The 18,531-nt window shown below is 38.4% G+C and overlaps 2 protein-coding genes across 2 annotated transcripts; one reads left to right on the forward strand and one right to left on the reverse strand.

The window, feature by feature from the left end:
• Positions 1-669: 669 nt before the first annotated feature.
• ptchd3a (patched domain containing 3a) lies at positions 670-9,773 on the forward strand. The gene is made up of 4 exons (XM_056450148.1): positions 670-1,401; positions 4,814-4,935; positions 5,485-5,630; positions 7,092-9,773. The coding sequence occupies exons 1-4, from the start codon at positions 670-672 to the stop codon at positions 9,041-9,043; spliced, it is 2,952 nt and encodes a 983-aa protein (XP_056306123.1). The 3' UTR covers positions 9,044-9,773.
• Positions 9,774-11,077: 1,304 nt separating this feature from the next.
• On the reverse strand, positions 11,078-18,220 carry pks1 (polyketide synthase 1). Its single transcript, XM_056450120.1, has 6 exons — positions 18,017-18,220; positions 17,770-17,923; positions 17,538-17,698; positions 17,252-17,455; positions 16,985-17,166; positions 11,078-16,859 (listed from the first exon to the last, which is right to left on the reverse strand). The coding sequence occupies exons 1-6, from the start codon at positions 18,063-18,065 to the stop codon at positions 11,322-11,324; spliced, it is 6,288 nt and encodes a 2,095-aa protein (XP_056306095.1). The 5' UTR covers positions 18,066-18,220; the 3' UTR covers positions 11,078-11,321.
• Positions 18,221-18,531: the final 311 nt, after the last annotated feature.

Below are 18,531 nucleotides of genomic sequence, written 5' to 3' on the forward strand. Positions count from 1 at the left end.
AAAATGGATAAAACCTGATTCAAAGTGACAATTAATTAATACTGCACGAAATTATTATTGTCAGGTACACTCTAAAGGTACGCGAGCTGTCACTGGGGTACCTTTTCAAAAGGTACAAATTTGTACCTAAAAGTAATATAAATAATATATTTTTAAGTGCAAAAAATAAATATAAGAAACAATACGTGCAAAATAATGTTACTGTGCATAGAATTATGTATTCATGCACCATGCATTCATAATTCATTGATAGTTTTAAATGATGCACAGAAATAAGAAAGACACACTGCACATTTAGTCATCATTTGTGCTTATTTTGCCAAAATTTAAACTGTTTTGTAACGCACTTTGAATTATCATCGTGAATGAAATGTGCTAAATAAATACACTTACCTTAAATATGTTTTCAGGCGTCCGTCAGTGGTCGCTCTTGGCTTGTTCCCTGAAGATTTTCACACACACAAAATGCGCAAGGATATTAAGATACTCTGCATGCATAATGCAGCTCTTTCTAAACCGAAATAGTCTAGCCTATATAGTTAGTTTAACTTTTACATGCTTTAAACTAAATTCGCACACAGATTAAATAAGCTCTGCGTTCTTAGAATTAACTTACCACAGCATTTCATCATAAAACTTTTCTTTTTTCCCCCTTTTTAATCTTTCCAAATGCCGGTGAACATGGCTGGGTGCACCACAGACTGCGTGGAGAAGCCGATCTCCATTTGCTTTCAGAAGTTCGGCCGTTTTGTGGGCACTTACCCCTGGTGGTTCTTCATCTCTCCCCTGCTCATCTCTGCTGTATTAGGCACTGGCTTTTGCTTCCTAGAAGATCGTGAAGCCAATGACATTGAGGATCAGTTCACACCTGTAAACGGTCCAGCCAAGCTGGAGAGGCGGTTTGTCCAGCAGAACTTCCCGCAAAACGACTCGCTGTTCTCCAACCAAAGACTCTACACGGACGGGGTTTACGCGTCCTTCATAGCCGTGACTAAATCCTCCAATATCCTCACAGACGCTGCTTTTCGGGAGATAGTGACTTTAGATAGGAAAGTTAAGGAGCTGAATGTGTCCACGGGTCACGAGGTGCTCACTTTTGAGGGACTTTGCGCAAGACGATACAAGAAGTGCATTCCCAACAAGATATTGGACATCCACAAGTATTACGGGGAGAATTTGGAGGCCACCGAGCTCTCCTTTCCGTTCTTTCGCTTCGGATTCTCCTACATTTTCTTGGGTTATTCGGTCGGTGGAGTGAATTTGAACTCTTCTGTTATTAAAAGCGCGAAGTCAGTGCGTCTGTTTTACTTTCTTAAGGAGGATAATCGTACTAGAACTGATTTATGGCTGAATGAGTTCCTCAAGGTTTTCCCGTCTAATTTGTCGCTAAACTCCATAAAGGTAGGTCAGGTTTTACTTATGTAGGCCTGCTGGTTGTCACGAGGCTATATTTTGGGCAGTTTTACACTCTGGGTTGTTTTAATCCAACGTTGGGTCAATAATGGACAAACACAAAGTTATTATTTTTTCAATTAAATTACAGTTACAAATTTTTAACCCAATTGTTGTTTTGTCCATATTTGGCCCAACGTTGGATTAAAACCTAGAGTTTTTTTGGACTTATGAATACATGTGTTCATGTAAAATGGAAATTATTTATTTTATTCTGTAATACACATAAAATATTCTCTCTCTTTTTCTAATTTTACAATGACAATTGTTCAGAATAACAAATAATCAGTAGGGGAGAGTGAGGACGTTTGCAACATGGGGCAGTTGCAACAAGACTTATTTTTCCATTCAGGAATGAGCTAGAGCAGAGATGCCCAAAGTAGGGCCCGCGGGCCAGAGTAACCTTTGATTTGGCCCTCCATCCCATCTGAGAAGAGCGTGAGAATGATGGAGTCATGGAGAGGGTTGGGGAAAATGCCTTTCGTCATTTCTAATTTGTTTGTCTAATTTCTAATAAATTTGTTTTATTGATGAGATACAAAAAAGCTAACTGACATTAAATCTTTCAATTAAATGTTGTAAATAAATCAGAGTTTTTAAAATGTAATTACTGTCAGTCCACGTATAGAGTACGGCAGAAGACATCAGCGAGCAAATCAAAGCAAAAACTACTCCATTCACTTATAAATGAGATTATTTTTGTTGTAATAAGATAATTATAAAATGTAAAAATATATTCTCTATTAGGTCATATAAAGCAATGTTTTCTAGTTATTTTTAAATATTATAAAACAAATTAGGAAATTACTTATGACAACATTTACATTCGGCCCACTAGCCTCAATCAAGTTTGGTTTTTGGCCCTTCATAAGAAAATGTTTGGGCACTCCTGAGCTAGAGTGATGATATTCATACTACATATTCTCAGTTAGACCCTCCTTCAATCAGAAAGAAATCAGCCGTGTGGGACCATTCCTTCAGTATAAAACTCATTTTGAGGTTAAAAAAAAAAAAAAGTTAATTTGTTTAATGTTCAGAAAATGTCTCATGTTGTCATCGGTTTTTGTGAAACATTATTTATTCATGTAATTTAAATCCCTGTTTTCTTAGCTTTAAATATAGATATTAAGCTTTAAAGCTATTGTATCTCCCTAGAAGAGGAAGTTTAATCATGGTTGACAGAGTTGACATGTTGCAACTGTCCCCAATTACAAAATTAATTTAAAAGCTTGTCATATTACCAATGTACAATTTTAATGATTTATTTTAATTTTTTATTTTGAGTAACTACTTTATTTTAAAGTTTAAAGAAGTAGTTTAGTAAAGGTTCTGTCTAGATTTTCAGTAAAGATATTTTTGTTCAGGTTTTTTTTTTTTGTTGTTTTTTTTTATATTCTGTATTTATATGGCTAATTTAACAAATTTACATTTAGTCTTATTACAAAAAATGTATCAAAATGTCAATAAAATTCAACCTGATGTTTTAGAATTTTTTTAACAATACATTTCAATGAACGTTGCAACCGTCCCTCTGCTCGGGGTCAGTTGCAACATTTGACTCTGTCTGTTCAAGTTTAAATTCTGCACACATTATTATATGTACAAATATTACAACAATGTGAGTGGGTGTCTAATAGATATGGGTTTATTATATTAAAATTTTAATTAAAAATTCTCTGAGTACTGAAGAAAAATGCGAAAGGTGTTGCAACTGTGCCCACCCTGCCCTATTATTTAATGAATATTTCCATGTCAAGTTAAAACAATGGTATCGCGTTGTCTAAAGTTTAATTTATACACATTTTAAAAGATGACATCTTGGCGTTATTTTATGCAAAAAGGCTCTTATTGCATTTTTATTTTAAATTAGTAAGAAATGTCATCCCCTTTTCACAGTTAGGCTACTGTAAACCAAAAAACAATGTTTTACTTAAACACAACTATAAGCATTTACAAATTAACAAAAAAAAGGTGCCATTTTTAAAATAATTTTAGACAACACAATTCCAGTGCTTTAAAAGCAATATTTGGTTAATAACGTTGATTTTCAATCATAACAAATGAAAACATTGATTATTCTGGCAAATTTCCATATTTTCTAGGCAAAAAAGTGCTCTAAATGACAATAATATAATAGTAAATAAAGACAGTATATTCATATATACACTCACTGGCCACTTTATTAGGTACACCTTACTAGTACCAGGACCTCCTTTTACCTTCAGAACTGCCTTAATCCTTCGTGGCATAGATTCAACAAGGAACTGGAACTATTCCTCAGAGATTTTGGTCCACATTGACATGATAGCATCACGCAGTTGCTGCAGATTTGTCGGCTGCACATCCATGATGTGAATCTCCCGTTCCACCACATTGCAAAGGTGCTCTATTGGATTGAAATCTGGTGACTGTGGAGGCCATTTGTGTACAGTGAACTCATTGTCATGTTCAAGAAAACAGTCTGAGATGATTCGCGCTTTATGATATGGCGCGTTATCTTGCTGGAGTTAGCCACAAAAGATGGGTATACTGTGGTCATAAAGGGATGGAAATGGTCAGCAACAATACTCAGGTAGGCTGTGGCATTGACACGATGCTTAGTACAGTTAGTACCAATGGGCCCAAAGTGTGCCAAGAAAATATCCCCCACACCATTACACCATCACCAGCCTGAACCATTGATACATGGCAGGATGGATCTATGCTTTCATGTTGTTGACGGCAAATTCTGACCTTTTCACCTGAATGTCGCAGAAGAAATCAAGACTCATCAGACCAGGCAACATTTCTCCAATCTACTATTGTCCAATTCCTCAAGGTTCGACATGTGCATTCAGAGATGCGCCCACAGAACTGCCACTCACTGGATATTTTCTCTTTTTCGGATTATTCTCTGTAAACCCTTGAGATGGTTGTACATGAAAATCCCAGTAGATCAGCAGCTTCTGAAATACACAGACCAGCCAGTCTGGCACCAACAACCATGCTACATTCAAAGTCACTTAAATCATCTTTCTTCCTCATTCTGATGCTCAGTTTTTGCAGTAGATTGTCTTGACCATGTCTAAATGCTTCAATGCATTGAGTTGCTGCCATGTGACTGGCTGATTAGAAATTTGCATTAATAAACAGTTGGACAGGTGTACCTAATAAAGTGGCCGGTGAATGTATATATTATCAGTGAAAATATCACATTTATTTATTATTTACATTATTTTATAATATATTATTACATTAATTTATAATTAATACTGTTGCAGCTGTTTTCTTTTTAAACTGAAGTTACAGAATCGTGAGAACTTGTGATGTATCTACTCCCATGAGCTGAAATGATGTGATTATGATAACTGTGCATCCTCAGGTGACCCACTCCACATCTTTGTCAAGGCAGGTGGAGTTTGAGGCAAACACAAAAGATGTCATTCCTCTCTTCTCCATCACTTACGTCATCGCCATTGCTTTCTCCATTCTCTCTTGCTTGAGGTATGATTAGTTCATTGGTCTATTATGCTCATGAGTTTATATGGTAGGGTCTTCCTCCTCAATATTTCTTTGTATTAAACGTTTATAAGAATCAAAAGTAATGGATTATCAACTTTACACTTTACCTGCAAATCCTGCTCTAATATTTAAACAAATTATTTGATTAGTTTAGGCAGAGTCCAATTAAAAATAGCATAGCTGAATTTGTCAAACATATCCACATACTTGATCTTTGGTCATTTTACAATATAAAAATCATTATTATGCAGTCAGATATGTACAAATATTAATTCACCTTTGCATCTTCTGGTCCAAGTTTTTCATTGTTTATTTGTCACATAAAAAGCTCTGTAAAAGGGAACAGAAATGATTCATTAAAATACATACAGCATTCATGATTTGTTCATAATTATTTAAACATATTTTAAAGACAACATCTATAAGAATCACATGCAACAGAAAGACATTTAAGTAATAGATAGATAAACAGTTGTATTTTCCTGCGAGAAATCCTTTAAAAATATATTGTTGTTGTTGTTTTTTTTCCAGGTTCGACTGTGTCAGAAACAAAGTATGGGTTGCAACATTTGGGGTTTTCTCTGCTGGACTGGCTGTTTTGTCTGCTTTCGGCATGATGTTACACATTGGAGTCCCTTTTGTCATGACAGTTGCTAATTCTCCATTCCTAATATTAGGTAATACTTTACACATCACTATAAAGCAGTGCTAAAAAAGGAAATTTAAAGGGATAGTTCACTCAAAAATAAAAAATTTGAGATATAGGCCCAATCCCAATTCTATTTTTTACCCCTACCTCTTCGCTTTGGAGGTGTTTTTGGACAAAAAAGTTTTAATGCATATAATTGGAGATGGAAATGCATTTGAAATATAAATTCTTATGTAGTGAACATTACACCCACTTGACTTTATAATGCTTGCCTTGTTTACTGTTGGTTACTAGCTTACCAATACTACAGTCAGCCACTCTAGCAACTTGATGGAAATGCAGCTAATTTAGGAGTTTTTGGGAAGGATAATTCAGACAAGCTAAGCAAAATATCAAATGCGATACAATCATGCGATAGTCAAATCGCAGATAATCATTCTGCGATAATGACAGCTGTTTGTGTAGCTTCTCAGTGAACTACAACCCTTCGTAGTAAAAGCTGCTACATCTGAAAGCACTTGGAAATACAACATATGAGCAATTCCAGCGTTATGGATGTGACATTTGCAGTACAAATTCAAAACATGAATTCACAGAGAAAGTATATGTTAGCATTACAGTGGTCCCTCGTTAATTATAGGAGTTACGTTCTACAAATAGCCCGCAATAAGTGAATTAGTGAAGTAGTCTGCTTTAATTTTTACAATTATTATAGATGTTTTAAGGCTGTAAAATCCCTCACTACACTCTTTATACTCTTTTCTCAGACATGCATTACCATTTTCACACTTTTTTCTCTTGTTTTAACACTTGTGTAACTTCCACCTTCCTTTAGCAAGTCCAGAAGTCCAACTTTTTGTGTGATGGTTAGGATCTTCCTCTGTCTTTTGGGTGCTACCGCAAGTGCCCTTGATGGTGCAGAATGTTTCATTGACATTATGGAGTTTGTTGGGGACAAAAAAAACTTACAGTACAGCATTTCAGACTCACACTGCTATAAATTGTCAAATTATAACATGTCAAATTGCACAAGAAATCCGCGAAACAGACTACGAAAGGTGAACCGCATTATAGCGAGGGACCACTGTAACGTTGAAACATCTGTTTATATTTCACATAACAACTAACCACAGTGTTATGGGATCGAGTCAGAAAAATATAAATCTGTTAACATTTTTTAGATCCTAAATGTGGAAAATAAACTTGTGTTATGGATGTGATGAAAACAATTACTCTGCGTTTACAGTATACAAAATGCTTAGTAGAAATTCTGTGAATTAAACCGCACAACCCAAAAGAATTAATGAGTATAATGATGATAATAAGTTGACATTTGCATGGAATTGCTCTTATACTGACATTTGTACTCACTTTATAACCCAGTCGAATGTTTGAAATAAATCATTAATACGATTTTACGTCAATTTATTATGCAGCCCTAAATGTATATTGTCAGATTAACCATGAACATTTTGATGTTTTTAAACAGGGATTGGAGTGGACGACATGTTCATCCTCATCTCCTGTTGGCAGCAGACGAATGTTCACGATCGAGTGGAGACTCGCCTATCTAATACATACAAAGAAGCGGCTATTTCAATCACCATAACCACTCTCACAGACGTACTCGCTTTCTACATCGGCCTCATGACACCTTTCCGCTCCGTCCGCTCTTTCTGCCTGTACACCAGCACATCTATCCTTTTCTGCTACATCTACAGTGTCACTTTTTTCGGAGCGTTCCTCGTACTTAACGGACGACGAGAGAACAGCAACAAGCACTGGCTGACCTGCAAGGAAGTACCCGAAGAGTGTGCTGTAGGACAGTCGAAATGGTATGAATTATGTTGCGTTGGAGGAGCGTACGACCGCCATACTGGCTCAGAGGAGGTGCAACCCATGAATCACTTCTTTAAAAAATACTACGGCCCATTTCTGACCAAATCCTGGACGAAGGTGTTTGTGATCCTCTTTTATTGCATCTATTTAATCGTCAGCATTTATGGCTGCTTTCAGATTCAGGAAGGAATCGATCTCCGCAATTTGGCGGCTGATGATTCCTACGTGGTCAAATATTACGATAACGAGAAGGCGTATTTTTCGGAATATGGGCCAAACATCATGGTCGTCATCCGACAGGAATTTCCATACTGGGATGAAAAGTACATGTCGGATCTAGAAACCTGCATCGAAGACTTCAAAAACTTATCCTTCATCGAAAAGGACATATTCACCTCCTGGATCAAATCCTACAAGTACTACGGATATCACACGAAGCTCAATCTGAGCGCTGAAGACGTCTTCAAAGAGAATTTGGGAACATTTCTACGATTTTACTCCGACTTCAAACAGGACGTTAATTTCACCAACAACTCCATCCACGCGTCTCGGTTTTTCATACAGACCGTAAACATCTCCACTGCTCTGGATGAAATGAACATGTTAAACAAACTACGAGATACTGCCCAAAAGTGCCCTGTTCCTTTACTAGTGTACCACCCTGCCTTCATCTACCATGACCAGTATGCGGTAATAGTCAGCAACACAATCCAAAACATTGCGGTTACCACAGCAGTGATGCTTCTTATCTCCCTTCTCCTAATCCCAAATCCTCTGTGCTCCCTTTGGGTCACTTTCTCAATTGCGTCTGTCATCGTCGGAGTCACTGGGTTCATGGCATTGTGGGATGTTAACTTAGACACCATTTCCATGATCATTCTTGTCGTCTGCATTGGGTTTTCCGTAGACTTTTCTGCTCATATTTCATATGCCTTTGTGTCCAACAAGAAGCCCAGTGCGAACGAAAAGGCGGTGGAGGCTTTGTTTAATTTAGGATACCCCATTTTGCAGGGTGCGGTGTCCACTATTCTTGGGGTGGTCGTCTTGTCTGCGTCCAAGAATTACATTTTTAGGACTTTCTTTAAAATTATGTTCTTGGTCATCTTTTTTGGGCTCTTCCACGGTTTGACTTTTATCCCTGTTTTTTTGACCTTCTTCGATATGTGTAACGGGACGCCGGCTGAAAACAAATCAGGCCCGGAAGAACAAGCCATGAAGAAGAGTTACACCAATAACATTCAAGCAAAGGATGCTAAGGATGGTGACGTGAAAGAGCGGGAAATTTATGACAATCACACTTTCCAGTCTGACAACCATCAAACATGTCCGTCTCAGCCCTGCTCTGATATATGGATGATAGCCGGAAATAATCATAATGTTCAGGATAATCATGTGTGCTTGGCTAGCACTGTCCCAATGTTCAGAGTGGACGGTCAGACCTACGAGGTTCACATGTATGAACCGTCTGATGATGTCATGTTCCAAGTCAACTGTCAATCAAAACAGCGTGCCGAAGGACAAAATTGTGTGTCGGGAAACAGCAACCACATACAGGATTCAGGTCTTCCTACTTCTAACTGTTCCGAGTCGACCATTTTGTAAAATCATTATACTTTTTTTCTTTCAAATACCGTATGGCTTGTTTGTATGTGCACCAGCTTTTACATGTTTAAATGAAATTACTGAAGTAAATTTAATTCAGGAAGATGAAAACATGGCTTTTTTTTCACCTTTTTTTTCATGAGCAGATGCAGACTGAACTGTGATGGCTGAACTGTGAACTGATTTAAGACTACATATGAAAGTGGCACAGATCTGACCTGAAAAGATCAGATTCCATGCGGTTTGGGCTGATCACACTATCATTACCTGAGTCACATGTGGGCAAAAAAAATCTGATTCGGGCCACATTTGGCTGCAGTGTAAACGTAGCTCATGACTCCTTTGAACAACTCGATTTTTTGGATCAGCTGTGATTGATAGGGTTGGAGAAAAACTGTGCAGAGTTTGAGACCTATGCTGTGAATGGTTTTAATAGTGTTATCATATAAATCAGTGGTTCTCAATATCGATCTTGGAGATCCGGTGCAGATTTTAGCTCCAACCCCAATCAGACACACCTGGGCTAGCTAATTGAGCTCTTACTAGGCTTTCTAGAAACATCCTTGCAGGTGTGTAGAGGCAAGTTGGAGCTAAAATCTGCAGGACATTGGATCTCCAGGAGCGAGTTTGAGAACACCTGATATAAATGTTTACAATAGATTTAACAAAACATGTAAACCTAAATTATTAAGTAACTTGTAATGTCTCATTTCTGAAACACAAGCACAAGTTGGTGTGAATCATTTGTAAAACTGTTTGCGTCAATTTTCAAATTTAATTAATTGCAAAAATTGATGCGAGTAAAAATAATTCTTGTGTTTCTCTGAAAATATTTAAATGTCTTTTTTGCCGCATATGTGAATATTTCTATTTAGTTGTGTATTTATACAAGTACATTTATGTAGTTTTTCTTAATTTCATGAAAGAATAAACTAACTCACTAACACATAATGGGAGGTTTGCAAAGATTTCTTTTAGATTATTTATAAGAGGATTTCAATATTTTCTATTGTTTGATATGTGAAAGTTCGTAAGACAAAACTCAATACAGATTAGGGCTGGGCGATTTTCCTAAAATCAAAATCTCGATTAATTAAGCATTTTAACTCGATTATGATTATTGACCGATTACTTTATGTAATTTAAAAAATTTTTGCCCTCGAAATTCACTGACAAGTTATGTACAGTAATTATGCTCACATATTACAAGTGAGAGGTTTTTGAGGGTGAACAATGTTGAACAACTGAAAGTAAACAACCATTGCCTAAAACAAAGTCACTTTTTTTCTTATGAAAAGTGAAAATAACTAACAACATGCAGAAGCCTGCGCCAGACCATACGTGTGTACTCGACGCAGAAGTATAAATTAGCCTTAACCGAGCAAGGCCAGGGACAATAATTTTTAAAATTGACCTGGAAAAATTAGACCGATTATAGGTGCTGAATGTCGATTTCGATTCATTTTTGATTAATTACCCAGCCCTAATACAGATGTAACTGTAATTTTGTATTGGTTGATTTAAAGGAGTTAAAATGATTGATGTCTTTTATATTTTCACCATTTGCCTGTGTAGGTTACACACTGTTGTGCTTTTATTGAGAAAAGAGGATTGCCTAAGTGTGGATTAACAGAACGGTGATTACTTCAATCCACTTGTTTTGTTCAGATTTCTTTTTCATATTTATGAATTATATAAGTATTATCATTTCTGAAGAATGTCATTTTCTATTATAACTACGATGTGTAGTTCACCTCATGTTTATAGTGCTCCACAGGTCTGTTTAAGTGCATAGATTGCATGCCTTCATTAAAAACCTTAGGGGATTTATGCATTTGGCAGTAATATTATCAGACATACCTGACCTTTGATCTCTGATTCTTTTGGTAATGCTGTACTGGGGAGGTATAAAGTAATCAAAAATGATTAAGACTTTATTGATATGCAACATTAACCTAATTTTGAGGTTATGAATTTACATAAGATATTTAACTGAACAAAATTTACAAAACAGCAATAATAAAAAAGGTTGCATTACATTTACATACATATATGAAAACACCCTTATACGGGCTATATACAAGGTAGTACAAAGTGGGTCTAAATAAAAGATAGTAAAAGGACTTGATATTTCCTACTTCAATAGTCATAGGCATCTGTAATGATAATTTGTATTAGAAATATGGACTTTACAATCTATTTGTAATGCCTAGTTAACTTTTACCCACCCTATAAACTTCCCTCAAAAACCTGACAATAACTATAGTGCCTGTATGGATTACAGATGCACAGAAATCTCACAGTCCCCATCGGTGCTCTGTTTCATCAATTCAGTCAATGACAACAATGTACAATTTGGATCAAGCAAAGCAACAAGAGGAATATTTACACCCATCTCTTGAAAGAAGCGATTCTGCAGCGTCATGGCCAACATGGAGTCAACCCCTAGTTCAGCAAGGGTAGTTTCAACACTTAGATCATCAGTATCAACACTGCAAATTTCAGTCACAATCGCTCGAACACAATCATCCACTGATGACTGAACACTTATCCCAGAGTCCTCAGCATCTTTGTTTTTCAGTCCTTCCTCCACTAAAGCAGACAGACGAAACTTCAGTGACATGTTCTGGGAGAGGACATGGTTGTTCAGGTTTCTGAAATTAAATCTGCACACCACTTGCTGGGGATTGTCAAGCAAAAGGCAGTGCTCTAGTGCTTCATGGATCTCTGCCACATCCATGATCATCAGCCCTTTTGTTTCCAGGAACTTTTGAAAATTGTCTTTGTTCATTAGCAGGCCAAGTTTAAGGGGGCCCCAATTGATAGATTGTCCGGGAAGTCCAATGTTGCGTCGGTAGTGGCAAAAAGTGTCAAGAAATGAGTTAGCTGCTGCGTAGTTAGCTTGTGCAGCATTTCCAATGAAAGAGGAGATAGAGGAATAGCACACAAAGTAATCGAGTGTCTTGCTCTGCAGCGTGGCAAGGTGGAGATTAAGAGCACCACAGACTTTAGGTTGCAGGACTTTCAGGAAAAGAGATCTATCAAGGGTTTCCAGTAATCCATCATGGAGAACAGCAGCACTGTGGAAAACCCCTCTGATTGGATGGGAGGGAAAATGATTGGCAATCATGGTAATGGCTTCCATCACTTGCTCTTGTGCAGAGACATCAAACTGAAGAGTGAGAATTCTCGCTCCATATCTCATTTTGAGACTGTTTATGTCATCTTGTACCTTCTCAGAGGGTGCACTCCTTGAAAGAGTGGCAATGCATCCTCCACCTCTCTGGGCAATAAACTTAACAGTTTCAAATCCCAAACCAGATAGACCCCCTGAAACTATGTACACACCTTCCTTTGAGAATAGCTGCATTGCTCTTGGAAGCAAAGGGATGGTAGATATCTTGGTCCTGGGGTCATCTGTTGCCAGAGTGATTACATCCACAGTTCTTGCATTGAAATAAGATCCAGAATGCTCAACATATTGAGCAGGCATACTTTCAGAGGGTGCCATCTGAAAAATTTTGCTTTGTATTGTTGGCCACACTTTGCGCAAGTGCATTCCCTTTAGCCACTTCTGGAGAAACGCTCCATGTGCCTTGAGACGCGACTTCTGGAAGATTTTGGACATCTCAAGAGTCTGGAAGCAAGTCCTCTCAGAGTCCTGCTGAATAACATCTAGTGCAGAATAGCTTGGGTTACGGATGCCACACAGTGCAATTGTGTGATTTGCATTGGCAACACTGACAATCTCTGTCAAAAGTGAGCAATCAAATGGGGGAATAATTACTAAAAGATGGCACTGCTTTGCACTTTGGACTAATCCATTTATCTCAGTTTCTGTAAAAACACTCCAGCCTGATTTACTTGCTATGATTGTCAATAACTTGACAAGAGCTGAATCACGAACAGCCGAGAAGATGCTCATATTTTGCTGTTGTTTGGTCTTGTTTGGTAACAAGCAAATCAGTATCTCCCTGATCAGGACAAGGTATGAAGCACATGGCACATCCTTCAGGAATGGGAACCTTTTTATGTTGAAGCACACATCCTCAGGGAGGACAACTTTGGAAGTTGCTTTTACAGGATAACAACAGATCACATGGTCTCCCACTTTGAGTTTGTTGACATCCTTTCCCACAGCCATAACAATCCCGGAGAAATCAAGTGCCAGGAGATGGTGGTTCTGGGTTGTGTGCTTGTTCCAGTACATTGTCTGAGCAAAGTTTAGCTCTGAAGTACTAACTGGAAAATAATCTGATGTGTGCACACATACTTTACTCAGCTGAATCTCAATGCTTTTCCTATCAATGGTGTTAACTGAACTCACTGAAGGCAAAGCTAATACGCTGGTCATCCTGTAGGGATTGGTTGTCTGCAAAGTAAAGTTGTGGTACTGTAGGCATTTTGATTTAGAATTAATTGTTTCAATTGTGGTGATAGGAGTAGATGTAATCACAGCAGAGTAAGCCTTTCCTTTGCTGATGTAGACTTCTGGGTATTGTAGGGTCTTGTATGAGTTTAGCACATGACCCAATGTTTCTATATCCTCTCTTGACACTGTGGACAGGTCAATAAGCTGAAATGAGATGCCTGACAACTCTGCAGCACATGCCCTTGTCATGCCAGATAACACAAAAGCAGGATTTATACGGTCAACTATTCCTTCTGCTGACCTGTAAGTAATGACATGGATCGAACATGCACGGCCACAGTTTCTTAAAGCCAAAAGAACCTGATGGTAAAGTTCACAGCTGTCGACCAGGGAGTCCAAAATAGCTTCAGTTTTTAGGTGACTGATACTCTGAATGCCCCAGATAAACAGGATCCCATCAAGTTCCATGTCTGCTGCACTGCAGGTAGACTTTAATTCTGGTACAAGCAAGGCTGAGTTCTTTGTCAATTCGGGTTTAGGAACAAATACAGATTTTGGGTGCAAATATGGCTTCAAACCTTTAGCAATACCAAAAGTGTCCTCAAAGACTAAAGCCTTGATTCTCCTGGAGAAACTGCTCTCAGTGTGAATGTCAACCTTCTGATTGTTGAAGAAACATAAATCTCTGATATGTCCATGTGCTTCAAGAAAATTAATTCTGACATCCCTTAGCTCAATCAACACACGTCCATCTTTGTCAGTGAAGCCGCCACAAACCTCAAAGTTGTCTGACATTTGTTTGGTCAATCTCATATACATGAACATCTCTTTATGGGGAGGTGCAGATATAACCATACTACCAACTGAAGAGGGAAATCCAGGCCTGATGGTGCTAGATACTAATCCTAAAACTGAAGACATTTGCAAGAAGTAATCTAGGACTACTGGGTGCAAGCAATACTCATACAGATGGTTGAGTACTCCCTCTGGGATCACAACTCTGGTCACTGCTTCTTTGAATTCTTGTCCATAATGAATGTCTCCAAGTTGCTTGAAGTTAGGCCCATACTCAAATCCAACATCATTAAGAGTGCCGTACACATTCTTTGATTCAATTACTGATTGGCATCTCTTCAAAACAGCACTGAGGTTAATAGTTTGCTGTTCTAAAATGGCTGGTCCCCCTTCATGGCAAACGGTCCCTGATGCATGCACCACACTAGAAGACACAATCTGAAATGAGGATGTGTCCTTGGATGTCTCAACCTTAATTTTGAGAGGTAGGTAGTTCTTATTTAGAACAAACAAACTTTGGAAGTTGATTGAGAGCTGAAATGAGTTAAGAGGTCTCTTTGGAGCAACAGTTTCTATAACAGATTCAAATGCAAGTTCAACAAACAGTGCTCCAGGGGCAATGGAAATGCCACTGTTCTTGTGTTCCCAAAGATAAGAGTTTGTACTTGCAGATAGGTTGCACTTGATCACATTGTCATCACGTTTACTTTGAATTATTAGTGGATATAGACTGCAAGAGACTGTGTCATGTCCCCGTCTTACATCCTCAAAGTGCACCTCATTTTTTTGACATTGAAACTGATACCTTGGGAAAGCAGTAAGCTCTGTTTCAAACCCTTTGTAGAACTTATCCCATTTTACATTGACCCCCAGCTCAAACAGTTTTGATACAGTGATGAACATTGTCAGCTGGTCTTTACCTGGTTGAACTGAAGGGAGCACTGTTTTGTCATTTCCCAAGATCTCCTTGATGTTCCTCTGCAGAGCTTGCCTTGGACCAATTTCCACAAAGACTGTGTTTCTTGCATGGTTAGAAACAGACCTGATTGCTTGTTCAAATGCAACAGGTTCTCGGATGTTTCTTACCCAGTATTCACCATTTACAAAGTCCCCTTGATGACACTTCTCACCTGTCACAGTGGAAAACAATTCACACTCCATTTCATTCCCAGATAACTGTCCAATATTGTCTTTGATTTGGCCCACAATAGGATCCATCATATGACTATGGTAAGCAGCAGGAACATCCAAGACATGAAGAAACACATTTCTGCTCTCAAACAACGACTGTAGCTTTTGGTGCACATTCTCAACAGCTTGCTTATCACCTGACAGTACGCAAGACATAGGACTGTTCAAGGCAGCTAGACAGATCTTTCCTGTGTATGCAGGGAGAATTTCTAAAACATCCAGGACAGGAATGTTGCCAACAACAAGCATCCTCCCACCAGTCACTTTGGTCTGTAGAGAACTACGATGGTATACAACCTTTACTGCATCCTCAAGAGACAGCAGACCAGAGCAATGAGCTGCAGCGATCTCTCCCACTGAATGTCCAAGAACTATATCTGGTCTGATGCCCCAGTGCCTAAGAAGGTGTCCAATTGCAACCTGTATTGCAAAAAGAAGTGGCTGTACAACATCTGGTTTAGAGAAATCTTGATCTTCATAGCTGCTTGTGTTCTTCTGCAAAATACTGCATCTGAACCTTTGGAAGTAGCTTTCCACCTCTTTGAACTTGCTCCTAAAAACAGGTTCTTCGTTCAGCAGCTGTTTACACATTCCCCTATAGGTAACACCATTGCCACAAAATACAAAAACCAATTTCTGGTCCTTCTTTGTTGGGGCTAATTTCTTGTTCATGCTAGCTTTGAGAAGTGAGATTAACTCTGACAGAGATGATGCAGCAAAGACTTTTCTAAATTTGTGTCTAATGTGGCTTCTTCGGCAGGCGAATGTATAAGCAAGAGCTTGTAGATCAACGGTCTCATCTGCTGAAATCCTCTGATATGTGTCAGCAATGCACAATTGAAGAGACTGATCCGTGGCTGCAGACATTGGGAGTAGTTTTAGAGGTTCAAGAGTGTGCCTATCAGAGACTGTTGCTTGCACATACTCTGTGATGATGGCATGGGCATTGGTGCCACCAAACCCAAAGCTGTTTAATCCAGCCATCTTTATCCTGGACCCAGAGTAAAGCCATTTCTCAGCTCTGGTGGGGATTTTAAGATTGAGAGCTTTGGCATCTATGCTGGAATTTTCTGCCGAGTAGAACAAAGAGGGAACAATGGTTTCATGTTTCATCATTAACAGAATCTTTATGAGTCCTGCCACCCCTGCTGCAGATTCTGTATGTCCGATGTTACTCTTAACAGAGCCAACAAACAGAGGCCCTAAGCTTGACGGTCTTGTTTTGGCAATGACTCTTGAGATACTTCCAGCCTCAACTGGATCTCCTGCTGGTGTTCCAGTCCCATGAGCTTCCACATACTGGACATTTGCTAGAAAATCCTCAGATGAGTAGATCATGCGCAGTAGAGCCTCCTGCTGGGTCATGGAGGGCTTGGTGATTGGTGTGACTGTGTGGCCATCTTGGTTTACTGCAGTCTTGTTCACAATGCCCCATATATGATCAGAGTTCTCAATAGCCTGCAAAGTGAATTTTGCCAGCTTACTTCCACAAACAAACATATTTTTTAATATAAATATATATGTGTTCATTAACCAAATCTGAATTTAAGGTTAAAATTACTCATTTTTTATAAGGTATTTACCTTTTTCAAAGACTTCAGTAAGACTATGCCACATCCCTCCCCTCTGCCATAGCCATCTGCTGTACGGCAGAATGGTTTACTTGTGCCCTCGGGTGAGATCATCTTTGCCTTGCTAAGGGCCACAAAGACTCGAGGCTCAAGGATGCAGCTGACCCCTCCACACAGAGCCATTTCACAGTCCCCTAAGGATGATGTCAATAAAAGATGATTTATAGTGTGAATATAAAGCAGTGTACAGACTCAAAAAAATTAAAAAGGTATCATTACCTTGCCTGATGGCCTGACATGCAGAGTGAAGAGCCACTAGGGATGAAGAACATGCACTGTCAATGGCAAATGAGGGTCCAGTCAGGTTGAATATGTAGGAAATTCTGTTGGCAGCTATACTCATAGCTGTTCCTGTACCATTATAGTGGGTTATTGTGCTGGGACTGTTGTTTAAAAGTGTCTCGTAGTCCCTATTCATAAGACCTGCAATGAACATAATGCAAATCAGTATCCAATCAGTACCAAAAAGTGTAACGAAGTGAATTTTTAGTACTGTATGCATTACCTATGTAAACCCCTGTTCTGGTTCCGCTCACTTTTTCCAAGGGTATCCCAGCATCCTCTAAAGCACGGTATGCACACTGCAGTAACAGTTTCTGCTGAGGATCCATGTAATCAGCTTCAGCCTCGCTGATGCCAAAGAACTTGTGATCAAACTCATTGAATCTGTAAAAAATGTAATCCTTTTATAATAAGTATAGTACTGCAATGTATCGTCGTGAAGTGATTCTTCTTACCCTTCAATAAGAGCAGATGTGGTGGTTCTTGTTTTTCCTGGTTTGCTCTCATCTGGATGAAACCATTCTGATGTTTCAAACCTTTCATCTGGAATCTGAACCACACAGTTCCTACCTTCCACAAGAACTTTCCAGAAGTTTTCTACACCTTCACCTGTGAAGGAAATAGGTATGTCATGCAAATGCACACTTAATTGTCTAAAAATGCAAACAAAGAGTAGATAAAACATCATCTTAAACATCATACCTCCTGGAAAGTTGCATCCAATTCCAATGATGGCAATATCCTCATCCATTTTCCTTTAATATTTTATTTTGCAGCCATATAATAGCTCATCTCAGCTCATCTCTGCTGGTCTGCTCATGGTTGTGACAGGTATGCATCAGTTCCACACAAGATCTAAGCTTTTTATAAAGCCTTTCACAGTTGAAAACCAATAGGAAAACTATTTTCTTTTAACAAAGGGTCTTTAAATGCTCTTGTAACCAGTAATTGTTGTGGTTTGAAATATTAGCCTGTAATTACAGAGTTAGAAAACATTGATTTTAGTTTCCTTCACTGAACACAACAAAGCTATTGTCTTAAATCCATTGAGCTGATTTTCTAATTGACTAAATTGAATCCCAGGAAGAAAAATATATAGTGGATGATGAAAAAAGAAACAGGACCTGAATGTGTGTAGACCACCAATTTGAAATAAGATAGTCATTGGTTATCTCAGAACACCAAACCCGATACCTGTAATTATCAGACTAAACAGT

The sequence above is a fragment of the Danio aesculapii genome, chromosome 24, assembly GCF_903798145.1.
Source record: "Danio aesculapii chromosome 24, fDanAes4.1, whole genome shotgun sequence".
Lineage (NCBI taxonomy): Eukaryota > Metazoa > Chordata > Actinopteri > Cypriniformes > Danionidae > Danio > Danio aesculapii.

Coding starts and splice junctions, on each gene's coding strand:
- ptchd3a (XM_056450148.1), top strand. CDS start 670: ATGCCGGTGAACATGGCTGGGTGCACCACAGACTGCGTGGAGAAGCCG. Junction 4,936..5,484: donor TCCATTCTCTCTTGCTTGAG/GTATGATTAGTT, acceptor TTTTTTTTCCAG/GTTCGACTGTGTCAGAAACA. Junction 5,631..7,091: donor TTCTCCATTCCTAATATTAG/GTAATACTTTAC, acceptor GTTTTTAAACAG/GGATTGGAGTGGACGACATG.
- pks1 (XM_056450120.1), bottom strand. CDS start 18,065: ATGGATGAGGATATTGCCATCATTGGAATTGGATGCAACTTTCCAGGA. Junction 17,167..17,251: donor ATGTCAGGCCATCAGGCAAG/GTAATGATACCT, acceptor CATCATCCTTAG/GGGACTGTGAAATGGCTCTG. Junction 16,860..16,984: donor TACTGAAGTCTTTGAAAAAG/GTAAATACCTTA, acceptor TTCACTTTGCAG/GCTATTGAGAACTCTGATCA.